At 44.6% G+C, this 15,896-nt stretch overlaps 1 protein-coding gene across 1 annotated transcript; it reads left to right on the top strand.

Moving 5' to 3' along the window:
- Window positions 1-381: 381 nt before the first annotated feature.
- Window positions 382-14,533, top strand: LOC139640276 (ATP-dependent DNA helicase DDX31-like; the record flags this gene model as incomplete). Its single annotated transcript, XM_071514461.1, is given in 12 exon segments — window positions 382-488; window positions 1,217-1,272; window positions 1,275-1,368; window positions 1,371-1,438; window positions 2,345-2,500; window positions 2,700-2,759; window positions 3,046-3,096; window positions 8,562-8,701; window positions 9,015-9,099; window positions 9,701-9,812; window positions 10,258-10,537; window positions 13,316-14,533. Coding segments are annotated over 12 exon segments (1,357 nt in total), but the record flags the coding sequence as incomplete, so codon positions are not given.
- Between the last annotated feature and the right edge of the window lie 1,363 nt (window positions 14,534-15,896).

The raw sequence follows: 15,896 nt of genomic DNA on the forward strand, positions 1-15,896 counted from the left end.
TATATAAACAACCAGAATTAAAACAATAGCTGTAATGCTGTGGACAGAAACCTGGAGCTTAGCTAGCTGGCTAACATAAGCTAGCTCAGGTTGGCTCCATGAACACTGAGCTGCTCAGCGTGTGTGTGTGTGTGTGTGTGTGTGTGTGTGTGTGTGTGTGTGTGTGTGTGTGTGTGTGTGTGTGTGTTGTGTTTACAGTCTCATTACTGTGGTTCAGTCTCCATGTCATCTGGAGTTCAGTCTGCTGGAGATCAAACCAGCTGACTGAACTCACCACCTGGAATTATAACACTGCTGTCATTTTAACTTGGTGTGTGTGTGTGTGTGTGTGTGTGTCTGTGGTGTGTGTGTGTGTGTGTCTCTGTGTGTGTGTGTGTGCAGGGACGTTGGACCTGGGTTTTGAGAGGATCTGGCTGTCATATTAAACAGTCTGAACTCTACGGGACCGAGCAGACAGAACGTCCTGCTGTCTGCAACACTGACACACGGTAACACTGTGTGTGTGTGTGTGTGTGTGTGTGTGTGAGTGTGTGTGTGTGAGTGTGTGTGTGAGAGAGAGAGAGAGAAAAGCTTTGACTTGACTTGGGTTCTGGTGACTTGGGACTTGACTCTGACTTGTACTCTGATGACTTGAAAAGGTTTCTAAAGTCTTGACTTGAGATCTTGTGTTTGTGTAAATGACTCAGATTGAAAGTGATGAGATTTGTTCCAGCAGACGACTGAATTTAAATTCTGTTTTCTGAATTTGTATGGAATGATTGAATTTATTGAAGTTGAAACTGATTATAGAAATCAAACTCATGATGCTCTTACCAAGTTTTTATCCTATTAAAACCATATTGCATTGAAAAGTCCTAGATATTTAGTTTTCTTTAAGATATTAAATTGATACTGGACTCTTGATTTGTTCTGACTTGACTTGCTGTTCTACATTTAGACTTGAGACTTGAGACTTGACTTGGGACTTGAGACTTGACTTGGGACTTGAGTGAAGTGGACTTGGTCTCACCTCTGCAGCACAAGGAGACACATTTCTTATCAACTGAACAAATATCATATAATAAGTTTGCAGATGGTTTTCTGTGTATTCACACACTAGGAAATCTTTTCATCATGGAAGTTCTCAGGCGTTTTACTACAAAAATACCTTCATAGTTGTGTGTGTGTATGTATGTGTGTGTTTGTGTGTGTGTGTGTGTGTGTGTCCGTGTCCCAGGTCTGTCTCGGTTAGCAGACTTGTGTATGAACGACCCGGTCAGCATCCACGTGTCTGGCCCGCCTCCTCTGACATCATTACCACCACGGCGACCCCTGACCCCGGTCCGGCCGGCCAATCGGAGAGCTTCGCCGTGCCGGAGGAGCTGAACCAGTCGTGGTGCTCGTTCCCAGTAAAGTCCGACTGGTCTGTCTGGCTGCTTTCATACTGGACAAATGTAAGGTAAAAATGATCTGTATTATCTCTCTGGACTGATGTAAGGTCATAGGAAACAGTTTATGACATCATGTGACATCATGTGACATCATGTCATGTTGACTTTAATCCTGTTTTTATGCCTCTGCTCCGGCCCGTCCGTCTCATTCTCATGAACGCGATCTCTCAGGAACGCCTGGAGGGAATTTCTTCAAATTTGGCACAAACGGCCACTTTGACTCAAGGATGAACTGATTAGAATTTGGTGGTCAAAGGTCAAAGGTCAAGGTCACTGTGACCTCACAAAAGAAGCTTATGACGAAATTTCACACAAATGTCTAATAGGATAAAGTGATGGAGTGATGACATTTTATATCCAAAAGTTCAAAGGTCAACTTCACTGTGACATCATAATGTTTTGCTTACCACTGTAGCTGAGAAAACCATCTTGGGTCATTCTACAGAAACGGTGGAAGTGCTGTCACTTACTTTATCAGACACCAAAATCCTTTAAGTTGACCTAATAATCACATTAATTATATATGTTCAATAAATAAAGACTGTCCTTGCAATGATAAAACAAAGTTTATTGGCGGAGGCATACAACCGTGAGGCGGTTATTTCTAGGTTTTTTTTTTATGTTTTCATTTTTGTTTTGGATGTTTAACTTCTTTCTAAATTGTCTTTGTCTAAAATTTTCTCTCCTGTTGTTCTTTTACTCTTCCTCGTCTTTATGCTCTTTGTAAATCACTTTGTAAACTTTTCTGTAAGGTAAGTGTTAATTAAATAAAGTTTAGGATTATTGGCATATATTTAATAGTATATGTATAGGGTATAATGTGATATTTAATAAACTGTGTGTGTAGTTTCCTCAACAGTGTAATAAACTGTGTGTGTGTGTGTGTGTGTGTGTGTGTGTGTGTGTGTGTGTAGTTTTCTCAGCAGAGTAATAAGCTGATCGTCTTCGTCTCCAGCTGTGAGGCGGTCGAGTTTCTCCTCTCTCTCTTCTCCTCCGTCCTCTGCGGGCCCTCGGCCAATCACAAGCCTCCGCTCAACTTCCTGCGTCTCCACGGCAACATGAAGCAGGAGGTAAGGAAGCCGTGTGCCATCCCATAATAATCAAGTCCCTCCTCTACTGTGTGTTTCCCTTCACTCCTCTCTCAGCTCGATCTGTTTCCCCGCTGAAACCTGTTTGACCCCAGACACTGTTTTAGTTATTTTGTTTTATTGATTGATTGATTGATTGATTGATTGATTGATTGATTGATGTACCTCCTGTCTCCTGCAGGAGCGGTCGGAGGTGTTTCAGGAGTTTTCTGTCTGTCAGTCCGGTGTGCTGCTCTGTACGGTCAGTACATTCACTCTGCTTCAGTCTGACTTCACTTCCAGACACTGCCATGTCAGAGTAGCTGCTAGTTTTCCAGTTAGTCTGACAGTCTGACCTTTGACCTCCAAGTTAGCGTGCTATTTCATATCCAAACTAATAGTAGACAGTGTTGTTATTCAGTTCTTCTATAATGTTTCTATGTTTACAGTTTATTAATAGTTTGCTCATTAGTTTTGTTATGGTAGCTACTGCATATGTAATATTTACATACATTATAAATATGTTTGTGTGTGTGTGTGTGTGTCAGGATGTAGCAGCCAGAGGACTGGACCTACCACAGGTCACCTGGATAGTTCAGGTAAATACCTGCTGCTGTGGCGGTGGGTGATGTGATGATGTTATGTTTCAAATACACAGAACATGATATTAAAATCCACAGTGCCACCTCTCATACTCCCGTGCTGATGGAAGGTTTTAAGCACGAACCTGTAACTTGCTCCGATGTAGAGAAGGTGGCAGGGACTGGACAGACAGGTCATTGGGTTTTCAAGTGGGCTCTGTGACAGTCTGACTTTCTGTGTTCTCTTTTTTATTTTTTATTATTTTGTTAGGGGTGCCAGCCAGGTCTCTCTCCTGGCATTTAAGATTGGTCAGTCAGGTTTTGTCTCGTTTGTAGTTTTTTTTTCTTAGTGTTTAAATCAAACCTCACAAAAGGATGCACACCAATCAAAATATACCCCCTACACATCGAATGACCATACTCAACCCAACAAGAACAACACAAACACAAAATCTTAGTGCAGAACCAAAATATTCATATATGTAAAGACTTTCACAAAAAGTCCCCAAGTCCACAAAACAAAAAATAATCCAACTCAAAATTCCACTACGGGTTTTCTTTCACAGTTTGTTTTAGTCCAGGTAAATCCCGTTGCCCAAAGAAAAAAAAAGAAAATTAAGTTCAGTTCAGTTCATGAATGTAAACAAAGTTAAATTCAGTTCAGTTTGTAAGTAGCCCAAACAAGCAAACAAAAAAAAACCCTCAAGTAAAAATAAATATTTTTTTGACTTACGGAGTCAGTCAGTTCAGTCCCGTCAGTCTAAAAGTCCAGTCCGGGTTTTTGCTGCTGGGTTGTGGGTGAATGACCGGCTTCCATAAACAACTGAGCAGAGTGGATATGGAGCGATCCGGGAGAATGCAGAGTATTGTTGATTGGTGGTAGATGAATAAACGGTTCGCAAGGGTTTAAACGACCTTACTGTATGTTTACCGCGCAATTGAGCGTGTTGCTCCGGCCGATACTCTCTCCTGCTCTCCTCAAGAAAACTAAATGAGATCAAACGGAAGGGAGTTGAATTGTGGCGCGAAACGGGAACAAATCGGTGAGTAGATTGTGAAAATGGGTGTTTCCTGGGGGGTGTACACAGGTGGTGAAATCTAGTGATGAAATCCAGGTTCTCACAGCTCCTTCCATCTTTGGCGTTTTGCTGAATTGGCTCATCTCATCTCCAGTAGGTTCAGCAGTGAGTTCTGGCGTCCTTGAACCCCCCCCAGCCTGCTCACTTAGGAGCCCAGCTGGGGTCTTTTCTGTTCAGCCAGAGCCACTGGCTACTCCGCCCTGCCTTGATAGTCTGGCGTAGGGCTTGCCCACCGGTCCCCAGGTCCTTCAGCAGCCTTATAATATACTGCCACGAAGCCCCAGCATCCGACCTCCACTGGGCAAACCCTTGCTCTCCGGCCTTGCTGCTCTGCCTCCACTGCAAGCTCAGTGTATCACAGTTTATTCCTCTCAAAGGCTTTGTGCACAGCGTCCTCCCAAGGTACTGTGAGTTCCACGAAGTAGACAGTGCGCAGAGAGTTGGACCACAGCACCAGATCTTGCCTCAAGTTGGTATTGGCTATCTCCGATGGAACTGTAAGATGTTGGCCCACGTCCACCAGCAGTTCCCAGTCCCGGGCTGCTTCCAGTTGTCTGACTCTGGTCCTCAGGGAACTTCCTCTGTCCTTGTTCCCCTTCCCAGAGAAATGCTTTTGTCTCAGCTGGGTTAGATGTTCTGGGGGGCAAGGCATTGCTGGTTGTTCTCTTGGTTTCAAGAATTGCTGCCAGGCACTTGAGCACTTCCTTGGGAGAGGCTCACCTTACACCCAGTGAGGATGTGTCTGAGCATAGTTGGTGTTGAACACAGGGGGCATGATGGATCTTCACCCAGCCATTGGCTGAGATTTCTGGGAGCAGGAAGGACATCGTAGGTTGCTCGAATAAGGAAACTGATCCTACTTGTGTTCCAACTGATCTCCCATTTATCCATGCTCTCCCATCTCATCCACTGGCCCTACTTAGCTTGTGACACAGCCTTGGTGCACCTTATTGACTACTGTCGGCGGACTTCAGCCACAACATACTAATGCCGTTCAGATGAAGATACTTTGTTCCAGTTAGGTCGTCTTTCACCGAGCCCCAAGCCTCCTTTTCCCTGTTGGTCTTGGCCCATGATGTCACCATGGTGGAGAGCAGATATTGCCTGTTGTGCTGCAGCTCTTTTCACCATGTCTGGGGACTCTGACAGGGTCATCTCTAGTCTCACTTTGGTGCACTTAAACTCCTGGTTAGGTGTTACATAGGAACTGATCATCTTCTCCCTCTTCTCAACTCTTGTCATATGTCATAAATGTCAATGGCCACATAAGGTGGGGTAGTAGCCCAAACTGCAGGCACCAGACTTTCAGCTTGCCAGGCAGCATAGATCAGTCAATGTTCCCCAGACCTCTGAGCACTTCCTGCGCTTGGTCAGTGTCCTTGAGCTTCAAGTCATACTGTCTTCCAAGGCTTTTGATTAGTTTCTCTGACACCGTTGGTGTCGGTTCTTGGTTGATGAAGAACCTCTGATCTGCCAGTTTGATGCTGGAGATGCCTCTTGATTTGGATGGCTTGATCTTCATTCTGGCCCTTGCAATGTTCTCTTGAAGCTTCCCTAGTAGCATCTGGTGCATGCTGCTGTTGTGTCATGGTCATCATATCGTCCATGTAGGCCCTGATGTTGGCTTCGGACATAAGCCGTTCACCACCACTACCCACTGACAACCACTTCCATGGCCATGATGAAGTCCAATGGGGAGATGGTACAAGCTTCCATTATGCAAATCTCCAGGCACTGTCATGTCATGGTAAAACCTTGTGTGGTGAAACAGAGCTGCAGGTCTTGAAAGTAGGTTTTGACAAGGTTTGTGATGGACTCTGTTATACTTAAGAAGTTCAAGGATGCCCAGAGGAAACTGTGAGAAACGGACCCAAACGCATTAGCAAGATTAAGGGCAAATGACATGGAGATCCCGCTTCTCTCTCTTAGCTGCCTGTATTTGGTGCCAAATCATGCTGGTGTGCTCCAGACATCCAGAGAACCCTGGAATCCCAGCTTTTTGAACTGTTGTATCCACAAAGTTGTTTCTCTCCAGATAGTTGGTAATCCCCTGAGCTATGACACTGAAGAAAATCTTACCCTCCACATTTAGGAGGCAGATGGGACGGAACTGGCTGATATCAGAGGACTCCTCTTTCGGAATCAGGACTCCTCCTGCTCTGCGCCATGCTTTGGGTGCGATTTGTTTCTCCCAAGCCACTCTCCTTAGCCTCCACAGGAACCTTAGAACATCAGGAGTGCCCTTGTATACTCGGAACCCCATTGGGCCCTGGGGCTGATGATGCTCTTGCCCGTCTTACTGAGTTCTCCTCTTCCTTCCACTTCGGAGGGCTGACATCCATCTGGTTCTCTGGCTGTTCAATTGGTGGGATATCCGATTTAATAGCTTGTTCATGCCTCTTCTCATTGGAGTGTGTTCTTTCCAGGTGCTCCTCCAGTTCTTGCTTTGACGTTTTCAGGCTTCCTCCCTTCTCGTTGGTGAAAAGCGATTTCACAAATTTGAACGGGTCCTTGAAGAAACATGATCTTGCTTGTTCTTTCTATTTGCATGCTTTCTGCAGGTTCTCTGCTCCTCTCAAGGTTAACCGGAGTATATTGATGCCTTTCTTCATGCTTTCCAAAGCCTTCCTCCACTGCTTCTTGAGCTGCCTCCTCTCCCGGATCAGGCCTTCTATCTCCTGATGCCGTCTTGACTTGCTTTCCATTATTGCTGCCTGTTTCCTTTTTCTCCCTTACTCCATACCGTTCTGCTCCATAGTCGTAGATTATGTCCCCCATCTTGTCAAGCTTTCTTTCTACTGTGCCCCTCCATCCTTTCTAGGGTGCTGGTCAGGTCTGCGTTGATCGTCCCCCACTCTGCCTTCTCTGAAGCTCCAGGCAATTTCACCCAAGGCTTGTTCCCACTGATCTTCTTCTCCCTTGCAGGTTTTCTTGGCTGGATGGGCTCCGTAAATTCCTCCACTTCTGCCTCTGTGCTTGAGTTTACTTCCTCGGGGGGGCTGATATCCTGCAAACTTTGGTGTGGTTCCAGTCGCTGAACTTCATTCGACTGACTGAGGTCCCTGTTCCCCCTCTCTCCCTTTGAAGATGTTATTTTCTTCCAGCCGCAGGAACAGACCTGAAGCCTTTCCTCGGATACTGTTGATGTGCAAGATTCTTGCTGAGTGCTTGCCTTCCTCGTAGTCTTTTCCGTTCTTGGGTCTGCAGCCATGTTATCCGTCCGTGATTCTTCTTCGGCCCACGCTCTCACAGACTCTCACAGGTATTCTCTCTTTAGTTATGTTCATAGCCCTTGGTGGGTGTCTCCTGAATAGTGATTAGTATTGGATCCTGCTGACATGGGTAGTTAACCCGTGCCAGCCCCAGTTGGGGTCGATTTCCTTCAGTCAGCTGTCTGTCCAAGCAGATCATAACCAGTGAAATTTTGTCCACAATCTGCCATTATAAGGAGATCGGAAGAATTGTGCTGCATTCTAACAAAAATCCAAGTATATTTTGCAGTGCTTGCATTCATCATAGTTTCGCTGACACCACTCACACTGACTGCTTCCACACTACTTTCACAACCTAACAGTCTGCCATTGTCCAGGCCAGCCTCGCCCCAGGGACGCTATGCTAGGTGGAGTTGCTTGGACAAAGTCTTCAGAAGAAGAAGTCATTTTGTTTGCGGTTTCCTCCTAGGCCTTTATACTTCTGTGTCAAAGTGTCTCTGTAGCTCTTACTGGAGCTTACTGCTCCTCTCCAAAACTGTGACTGAACATAGAGCAGCACAAGACCACAAGAGCTGTGATTGGCCGCTTGGTATTTCCTCCTCCTGTATGGGCTGCTGTGGGCTGATAGTGAAGACAACATGGAGCAGATGAAGAGAGACGAGCTGAGGAGGTTCAGATGTTCATCTGGACTACTGCTCATCTCCCCCTTTTTGTAGATTGCAGAGTCTGTGACTGCTTGGACCAGCTAGCTGATTGGCATAGACTAATTTTCTGAATGCAAAATTGCATTTGAGTATTGCCTACCTTTTGAAACTGGTGTGGTATTCATTAAAATATGTTTGAAAAAGTTCTGGCTGGTCCTAAAGGTCTTTCAGTTCTTTTCAGTTTTAAATGATTGGATCAGTGTTTGTTTTCTTGAAGGGTTTTATTTTCTTTAAAGGGTGCAAACTGAATATTGTGTATTTACCAGTTGGGTTGAACTGTTCAGTAACTTCAAAATAGTCTTAGAAATAGTCAACATGAAACAAATGGTGATCCATAGCATGGATCGTGATACTGCCTGAAAAGATTGTAATTATATTTTGGCCATATTGCCCTCTACTACTACTAATACTAATACTAATACTAGTACTACTGCTACTACTTCACACTTCACAGCTCTGTGTGTGTGTGTGTGTGTGTGTGTGTGCAGTACACCCCCCCCACCTCAGCAGCAGAGTACGTCCATCGTGTCGGGCGGACGGCTCGTATCGGAGGAAGAGGAAGCAGCCTCCTCTTCCTCACCCCCGCTGAGACCGCCTACATCACCGAGCTGGCCAATCACAACATCAGGTCTGTTGACTGACTGTCTGTCAGGCTGGAAACATAACAACACCTCAGACAACCACCATGTTGGTTATGGGCTCCAGACACACGACACTGTAGTACTTTGTATCACCTATTACCTGTTATAGTACCCAGTAGTACCATCACAGTACCAGTAGCACTCCACAGTACCATCACAGTACACCTTAGTCATATGTAGCACTTTGTATTGTACTTTCAATTCTGATATTTGGTGCAGCACCTGAACGCAGCATTATACACTGTTGCCACTAATCCACTTCCTGGTTTGACTGTGTGGGCGGGTCTCACTGTGTTCCAGCCTATCAGAGATGAAGCTGCAGGACATCCTGTCCAATCTGATGCTGGATGACGCCTACAAAGGGCGGGGCAAGTACCACAGCAAGGTAGGTGCCTTCGTCCTACCAGGGGTTCTCAAACTGGGGCCAGGGGCCCTTGAAGGGGTTCTGGAGGAGGTTCTGTGGATCCTTTTTTAATGTTTGTAGTGCTGTGAGTTGTATGATTGTATGAAATGTGTTCTGTAAATAATATATAACTTTGATACTGCAACCTTACTCTCTGTCTCTGTCTCTCTCTCTCTCTCTTGCTTTCTCTCTCGCTCTTGCTTTCTCTCTCTCTCTTGCTTTCTCTCTCTCTCTTGCTTTCTCTCTCTCTCTCTCTTTCTCTGTGTCTCTCTCTCTCTGTCTCTCTCTCTCTCTTGCTTTCTCTCTCTCTCTCTCTCTCTGTGTCTCTCTCTCTCTCTCTCTGTCTGTCTGTCTCTCTGTCTCTCTCTCTGTCTCTCTCTCTCTTGCTTTCTCTCTCTCTCTCTCTCTCTCTGTCTCTCTCTCTCTGTCTGTCTCTCTCTCTGTCTCTCTCTCTCTCTCTTTCTTTCTTTCTCTCTCTCTCTCTCTCTGTCTCTCTCTCTCTCTCTCTCTCTCTCTGTCTGTCTGTCTGTCTGTCTGTCTGTCTGTCTGTCTGTCTGTCTCTCTCTCTCTCTCTCTCTCTCAGAACTCGTCCAAAGCTCTGGATCAGGAGATCAGAGAGCGAGCCACAGTCCTGCAGACTGAGTTCGAGAACGTCGTTCACTCCAACACACACACAGTACAGACTGCCAAGAAAGGTACACACACACACACACACACACACACACACACACAGAGACTTGCAGTGTGAGAACTGCTGGTTATTGTGATGATAATGCTGTTTTATGTTGCTCCTGTGCCGGCCGGTGCAAGACACAACACTCTGTAGAGAAATCTAGACTCTGTTTATCACATTGTGTCTCACTGTTTTGTTCCTTTGACATTTTTAAAGTCAGAAGCTCGGCTGTTTGAGCACAACTCAGTTCTTCTCAGTGTCATACTGACAGGTGCAGTGATGATAAGGAAGATAATATAATGAAGAGTTATTTTGTTGAGTCAGGTCTGCTGAATATGAGGATATTAGCAGTGATGGTAATGACAATAAAGCAAATGGAAGCCCTCCAGTCCTCCCTGCAGGTCAGCATGGAGGTTTAGGACGATGAGAACGGTAGTAAAGAGTTATGTGTTACTGTTGTTACCCAGCTCTCCAGTCGTTCCTGCGGGCCTACACAGCCTACCCCTCCTCTCTGAAACACATCTTCCACATCCGCTCGCTCCACCTGGGCCACGCCGCTAAGAGCTTCGGCCTGCGGGACGCACCGCAGGGCCTGGGGGGCGGGACCGGGACCGCCAAGAACCAGGACAGGACCGCCAAGAACCAGGACAGGACCGCCAAGGGCAAGAACCAGGCCAGGAACCAGAACCAAGCCAAGAACCAGGCCAGGAACGCGGCGCAGGGCCAGGGAAAAGCCGGAGGGAAGAGGTGAGCTGCCATTGGTTGGTTTAAGATAAGATAAGATAAGATAAGATAAGATAAGATAAAATAAAATAAAATAAAATAAAATAAAATAAGGTAAGATAAGATAGCACTTTATTAATCCCCTTTGGGAAATTCAGGTGCCACAGCAGCAACAGTACCAAGGAAAAGATAGAGATAATAAGATAAAACAATAGAGATAATGTACATAATATAGAAACTATAGAGACAGTGCAAAAATGCAAATAATAATATATATATATATATATATATACATACTGTATATATATATATATATATATATATATATATATATATATATATATATATATATATATATATATATATATATATATATATATATATATATATATATATATATATTTTCAGACCCTGTCACCAGTCCTGAAGCTGCTGGAGATTTCTGTGAGATGTGATGATGTAAACAAACAGCCTCACAGCAGCAGCTTGTTGTTGTTTTCTCCTCTTTCCTAAAGCTTGTTGTCAAAAAATATATTTTTTTTGCCATCAATCTACACACAATTCCCCATAATGACAAATCCAAAACATATTTTTAGATTTTTTGCGTGTGGAGAAAGACTCGGCCTGAACACAGATCAGACTCATCTGATGAAACATCTTATCTCTTCCACATCATCTGCACATACAGACAGATAGTTTCGCCCTGAAGTCGACATCAATCAATCAAAACTTTATTTATATAGCACCTTTCATACAGGACAGGTTAGGACATATATAAAATTATAATTACTCACTTCAGAAATACTCTGTATACTCGGAGTACAAGTACACAAAACTGGTAATTTACAGTCATGAGAAATGTTAATTTAATACTTCCACCGTGTTTATAACAGCTGTCCTGCAGTCAAGACATCCGTGTGTGTGTGTGTGTGTGTGTGTGGTGTGTGTGTGTGTGTGTGTGTGTGTGTGTGTGTGTGTGTGTGTGTGTGTGTGTGTGTGTGTGTGTGTGTGTGTGTGTGTGTGTGTGTGTGTGTGTGTGTGTGTCTGGCACATCTATCTGACTCTGCTCATTAACAGAGAACCCCTGCTGAGATGATTGACAGAGCGACAGACACACACACACACCACGCGCACACACACACACACACACACACACACACACACACAGACTCAATTAAAGCTACTACTCCCTTTAGTCACAGATCCATGTTTACACTCAGTGGAACTGCAGTCGACACAGGAGACGCTCTGTGTGGGTTGGTGTGTGTGTGTGTGTGTGTGTGTGTGTGTGTGTGTGTGTGTGTATGTTGATGGTGTTGTTAACAGCTGCTACTAACAGTGGGCCTGTCTGGACAAGGTCTGACCACACACACACACACACACACACACACACACACACACACTCACTCACACACACCAAGCGGTCAGTGGAGACTTCATTACAGGTGTGTGTGTGTGTGTGTGTGTGTGTGTGCACAGGTTAGTTAGTGAGGAAGTGGTAGTTTTCTGAACAGCCGGAGTCTGGCAGCTCCTTCCTGCTGCACAGGAAGTGATGCGTTTTACATTTCCAGTTTGTTTGGACTCAACAGAAGAAGAAGAACTACTAGAATTAGTAGTTAGCATGAGCAGTGAGAGCCACCATGGCTGAACAGAGAGAGAGAAGAGAAACTCAAACTGCATCAACAGGAAATCCAAGCCCCGCCCACACTGTTTGATTGACAGGTGATGTGTTGGAAGAGCAGAGCAGAAACACACAGTGAGGCTGAAGCAGCTGCAGGTCGGTCCAGCAGCCTGTTGCTGCTGCAGATCAATACAGTGATGAAGCAGAGCGTTCCCCAGGGGGGTGGAGCCCCGAGCCTGCCCCGGGGCGGGGGGGGAGGGGGAGGGAGGGGGAGGGAGGGAGTCTAGCTTATTGATTAGTTAAAGGCTGTCAAGGGAGAGAGAGAGAGAGTGTGTGTGTGTGTTATTGATCAGGCAGAGGGAGGCTGGTAGAACACGGCTCCTGCTGCGGTGGGACCAGACACACACACACACACACACACACACACACACACACACACTCCCCTGGCAGTCTTTAACTAATCAATAACCCCAGAGTTAAACACACACACAGTCACAGTTGAGGCAGGAAACCTTTAATCTGCTGTCTGTAGAGTCATCTGTGGACCTGCTGCACTGTCACATGGTGTGATCTGTATCTACAGTTTAAAGATTCAGTTTGATCTCCAGCCTGCAGCAGCCTGTCTGTCTCCATGATGGAGGAACAGTGTGAACTGTGTGTTAGTGAATAAAGTGTAAATGTGTGTGAAGCAGCTGAAGCAGAGAGCAGCTGAGTCAGCTTGTTGTGGTGTGGCTGTAGATCCATTCAGTAACGTTCTCAGTAAAAGTGAATAGTGTGATAAGGTGGATTTGTTTCCAAATGTAGGTTACTGTGACACAGTAAACTGTCTTGTCTTTAGCCCTAGTCTCTACTCCAAAACATGAAGAGTTGGAGCTTGAGAAGAGTCAGCTCAGTTAACCTGAACAAACTGTTAGCTAGCTAACTAGCCAGCAAACACACTGATGTTAATGTCAACATGCTAACGCTAGCCGCTACTAGCTACGTTAGCTAGTGTGCTAATCAGATGTGTTAACAACAAGACAGTGATGGTTAGCTGACCAGATGCTATGGTTAGCTAGCTAACTCTTCTCCTTGTTTCCTCTCCTCTCCTTGTTTCCTCTCCTTGATTCCTCTCCTCTCCTCTCCTTGTTTCCTCTCCTCTCCTCTCCTCTCCTCTCCTTGTTTCCTCTCCTCTCCTCCAGGTTTTCTCCTGGTCAGAGGGAGGTCGGTCTCCTTCGCTCTGAGTTCTCCAGTGGATTGGAGGGAGGCGACGCTATGAAGAAGAAGAGGAAGAAGAAGAAGAAGACGGCAGGAGGTCAGACAGGAGAGGGGGAGGAGGATGAAGAGTAGAGGAGGAGGAGGAGGAGGTCAGAGGCTCTGAACCTGCTCACTTCATCAGCTGAGAGACCAAAACGACAAACACAGGAGAGGAGGAGGGAGCTGGAGCAGCAGTGCATGATGGGATAAAGATACTGCAGGAAGTCAGTGGTTCTAAAGATGGGGTTTGGGGACCTTCAGGTAGCCATGATGGATTCTCACACGGTCTTCAGATGGAGAGAAATTATAGGACTCAGGATATTTTCATTTCAAATAAAACCAACAGAATGAAGGATTTTCATCTCCTGAGTTTTGGTTTGCAGTTTTTCTGTAAAGAGGAAAAAGCCGATCAGGAGAAACCAAAGTTTTTCCTGTTGGATTCAAATGAGCCTGGATATGTTCAAACTTCAAAGTTGTTGCTTATCATCATCATTCTGACAGATATTCCAATATGAAGTGAATGCAGCATCAAATATGAACAGAGACAGCCAACAGCCAATCAGTGTTGAGAAAGAAAGAAACAAGACAGGAAGTGTGGAATGAAAAATGCCCCAACTTCCTGTTTGTTTTGGTTGTGTTGTAGCAGCGTGACAGATCTGAACGTTTAGTGATGTTGGAGCTCAGGTGTGTGTCCCCACAATGCACCTGGTCAGGTGTGTGTCCCCACAATGCACCTGGTCAGGTGTGTGTCCCCACAATGCACCTGGTCAGGTGTGTGTCCCCACAATGCACCTGGTCAGGTGTGTGTCGGGGGGTTGAATATTTGAATATTTTATGGATCAGCTCCAGTTGACATGACATTAAACTAAATGTAATTTTCTGATGTTTGATGATATTGTCAGAACAACATGGATCTCTGACTCACTGTGTGTTTTGTATTCGTAACATTTGGAATTATCAATAACTAACAATAACTATCAATAACTTCTGGTCCCACAGCGGTGAAACTGCTGAGGAAACGGGTCTGATTTACAAAAAAAAAATGAGTTGAGTTTAGATTCATCAGTTTGTTTTTATGAAATGAAAATTTTCCCAGTCGGGTGTTCTGGATCAAACTGTTCACATTTCCACTGTTGGAAAATAAAGTTTGTATTTTTACCTGATTCATCCAGTTCTGTTCTGTCAGACCCACATGACACAAAGTACTGCAAGAGTACTGCACTATCCATAGTACTGCAGGAGTACTACACTGTACCAGAGTACTGCAGTACTACACTGTACTGCAGTAGTACCAGACAGAGTAGCAGCAGACTTCATGTTCAGGTCTGGTGAGTTTTTGTTTTTCTCTTCCATGACGGAGAGTTTGAGTTTCAGTGTAATTTCTCCCATGATGCCTCAGTTCTGTCTGAGTTCATGATGGACGCTTCACTTCCAAAACTCCAGAGCAACATTTTGGAAAAAAAAATCAGTTTGTGTTTCCAGTGCAGGAGGAAACAGAACTGAGATCTGTTCACACTGCTGGAGGAGCAGCTGCACACACACACACGCCCAACACATTAACACACTCACACACACACACACACACACACGCCCAACACATTAACACACTCACACACACACTAACACATTAACACACACACTAACACACTGTACATACTAACACACCACAGCACTTAAAGTAATGATCAGAAATCATCGCTGCCTTTTAAGAGCATTAATATTTAATTGACTAGATAATGTTTAATATTTCATCGGCTATAAATTTATGATTAACAATTAAATGTCCTGTTGTCCACGAGTCTGATTTTATTGATTTCTGGACAAAGTGGTGAAACATGAGGCAGCTTTGTGCTGATCGATCATCTATCTGATCTATTATCTTTAGGTTTGATCATATTCAGCTTCTGGATCAGTATAATTTCAGTGTGAATCAGTCCTTAAATATTGCTTTAAATTTAACATAATTTTCATGACTTTGAAAAACAAAGTATTTTTCCCAGCGTCTCCTGTATCAAACTGCTCAGGATAAATATTTTAGTAAAAAAAAAAAAAATGAGGAAAGCTTTTTTTCTTTCCATCTGTTGGAGGATGTGAATATAAAATGTGTTGATGAAAAGACTTGAGGCTCCAACTGCCAACATTTATGGAAAAAAACAAACTAAATCTGTTTGTGCAGTAAAGTGTGGACGGAGGTCTGGACCGGACCAGTCTGCAGTCTGGACTTCACAACAAACCACAGAAACTGTTGCTGCTCTTTACCAAATTTATTTACAGTTTGTTCTTTTAAAAAAAACAGAAATGTTTTGAAATAAAAAGATCTGGAAGCACAACAGACCCAGGATCAGCCGCTGTCCGTCATGCTAACCCCCTGGTTCAGTTCAGCTTAGCTCAGTTCAGTTCAGCTTAGCTCAGTTCAGTTCAGCTCAGCTTAGCTCAGTTCATCCAGCTGCTGTTCTTTATGAAGTTTCCATGATCTTCATCTGAACTCTCCTCTGTCTCAGGATCAGAATAAAGTTCTTCATGATG

The sequence above is a fragment of the Centroberyx affinis genome, unplaced genomic scaffold (genome assembly GCF_046629955.1).
Source record: "Centroberyx affinis isolate AG114_WGS23_722 - 3 ecotype Tasmania unplaced genomic scaffold, CSIRO-AGI_Caff_v1 ptg008889l_1, whole genome shotgun sequence".
NCBI lineage: Eukaryota > Metazoa > Chordata > Actinopteri > Beryciformes > Berycidae > Centroberyx > Centroberyx affinis.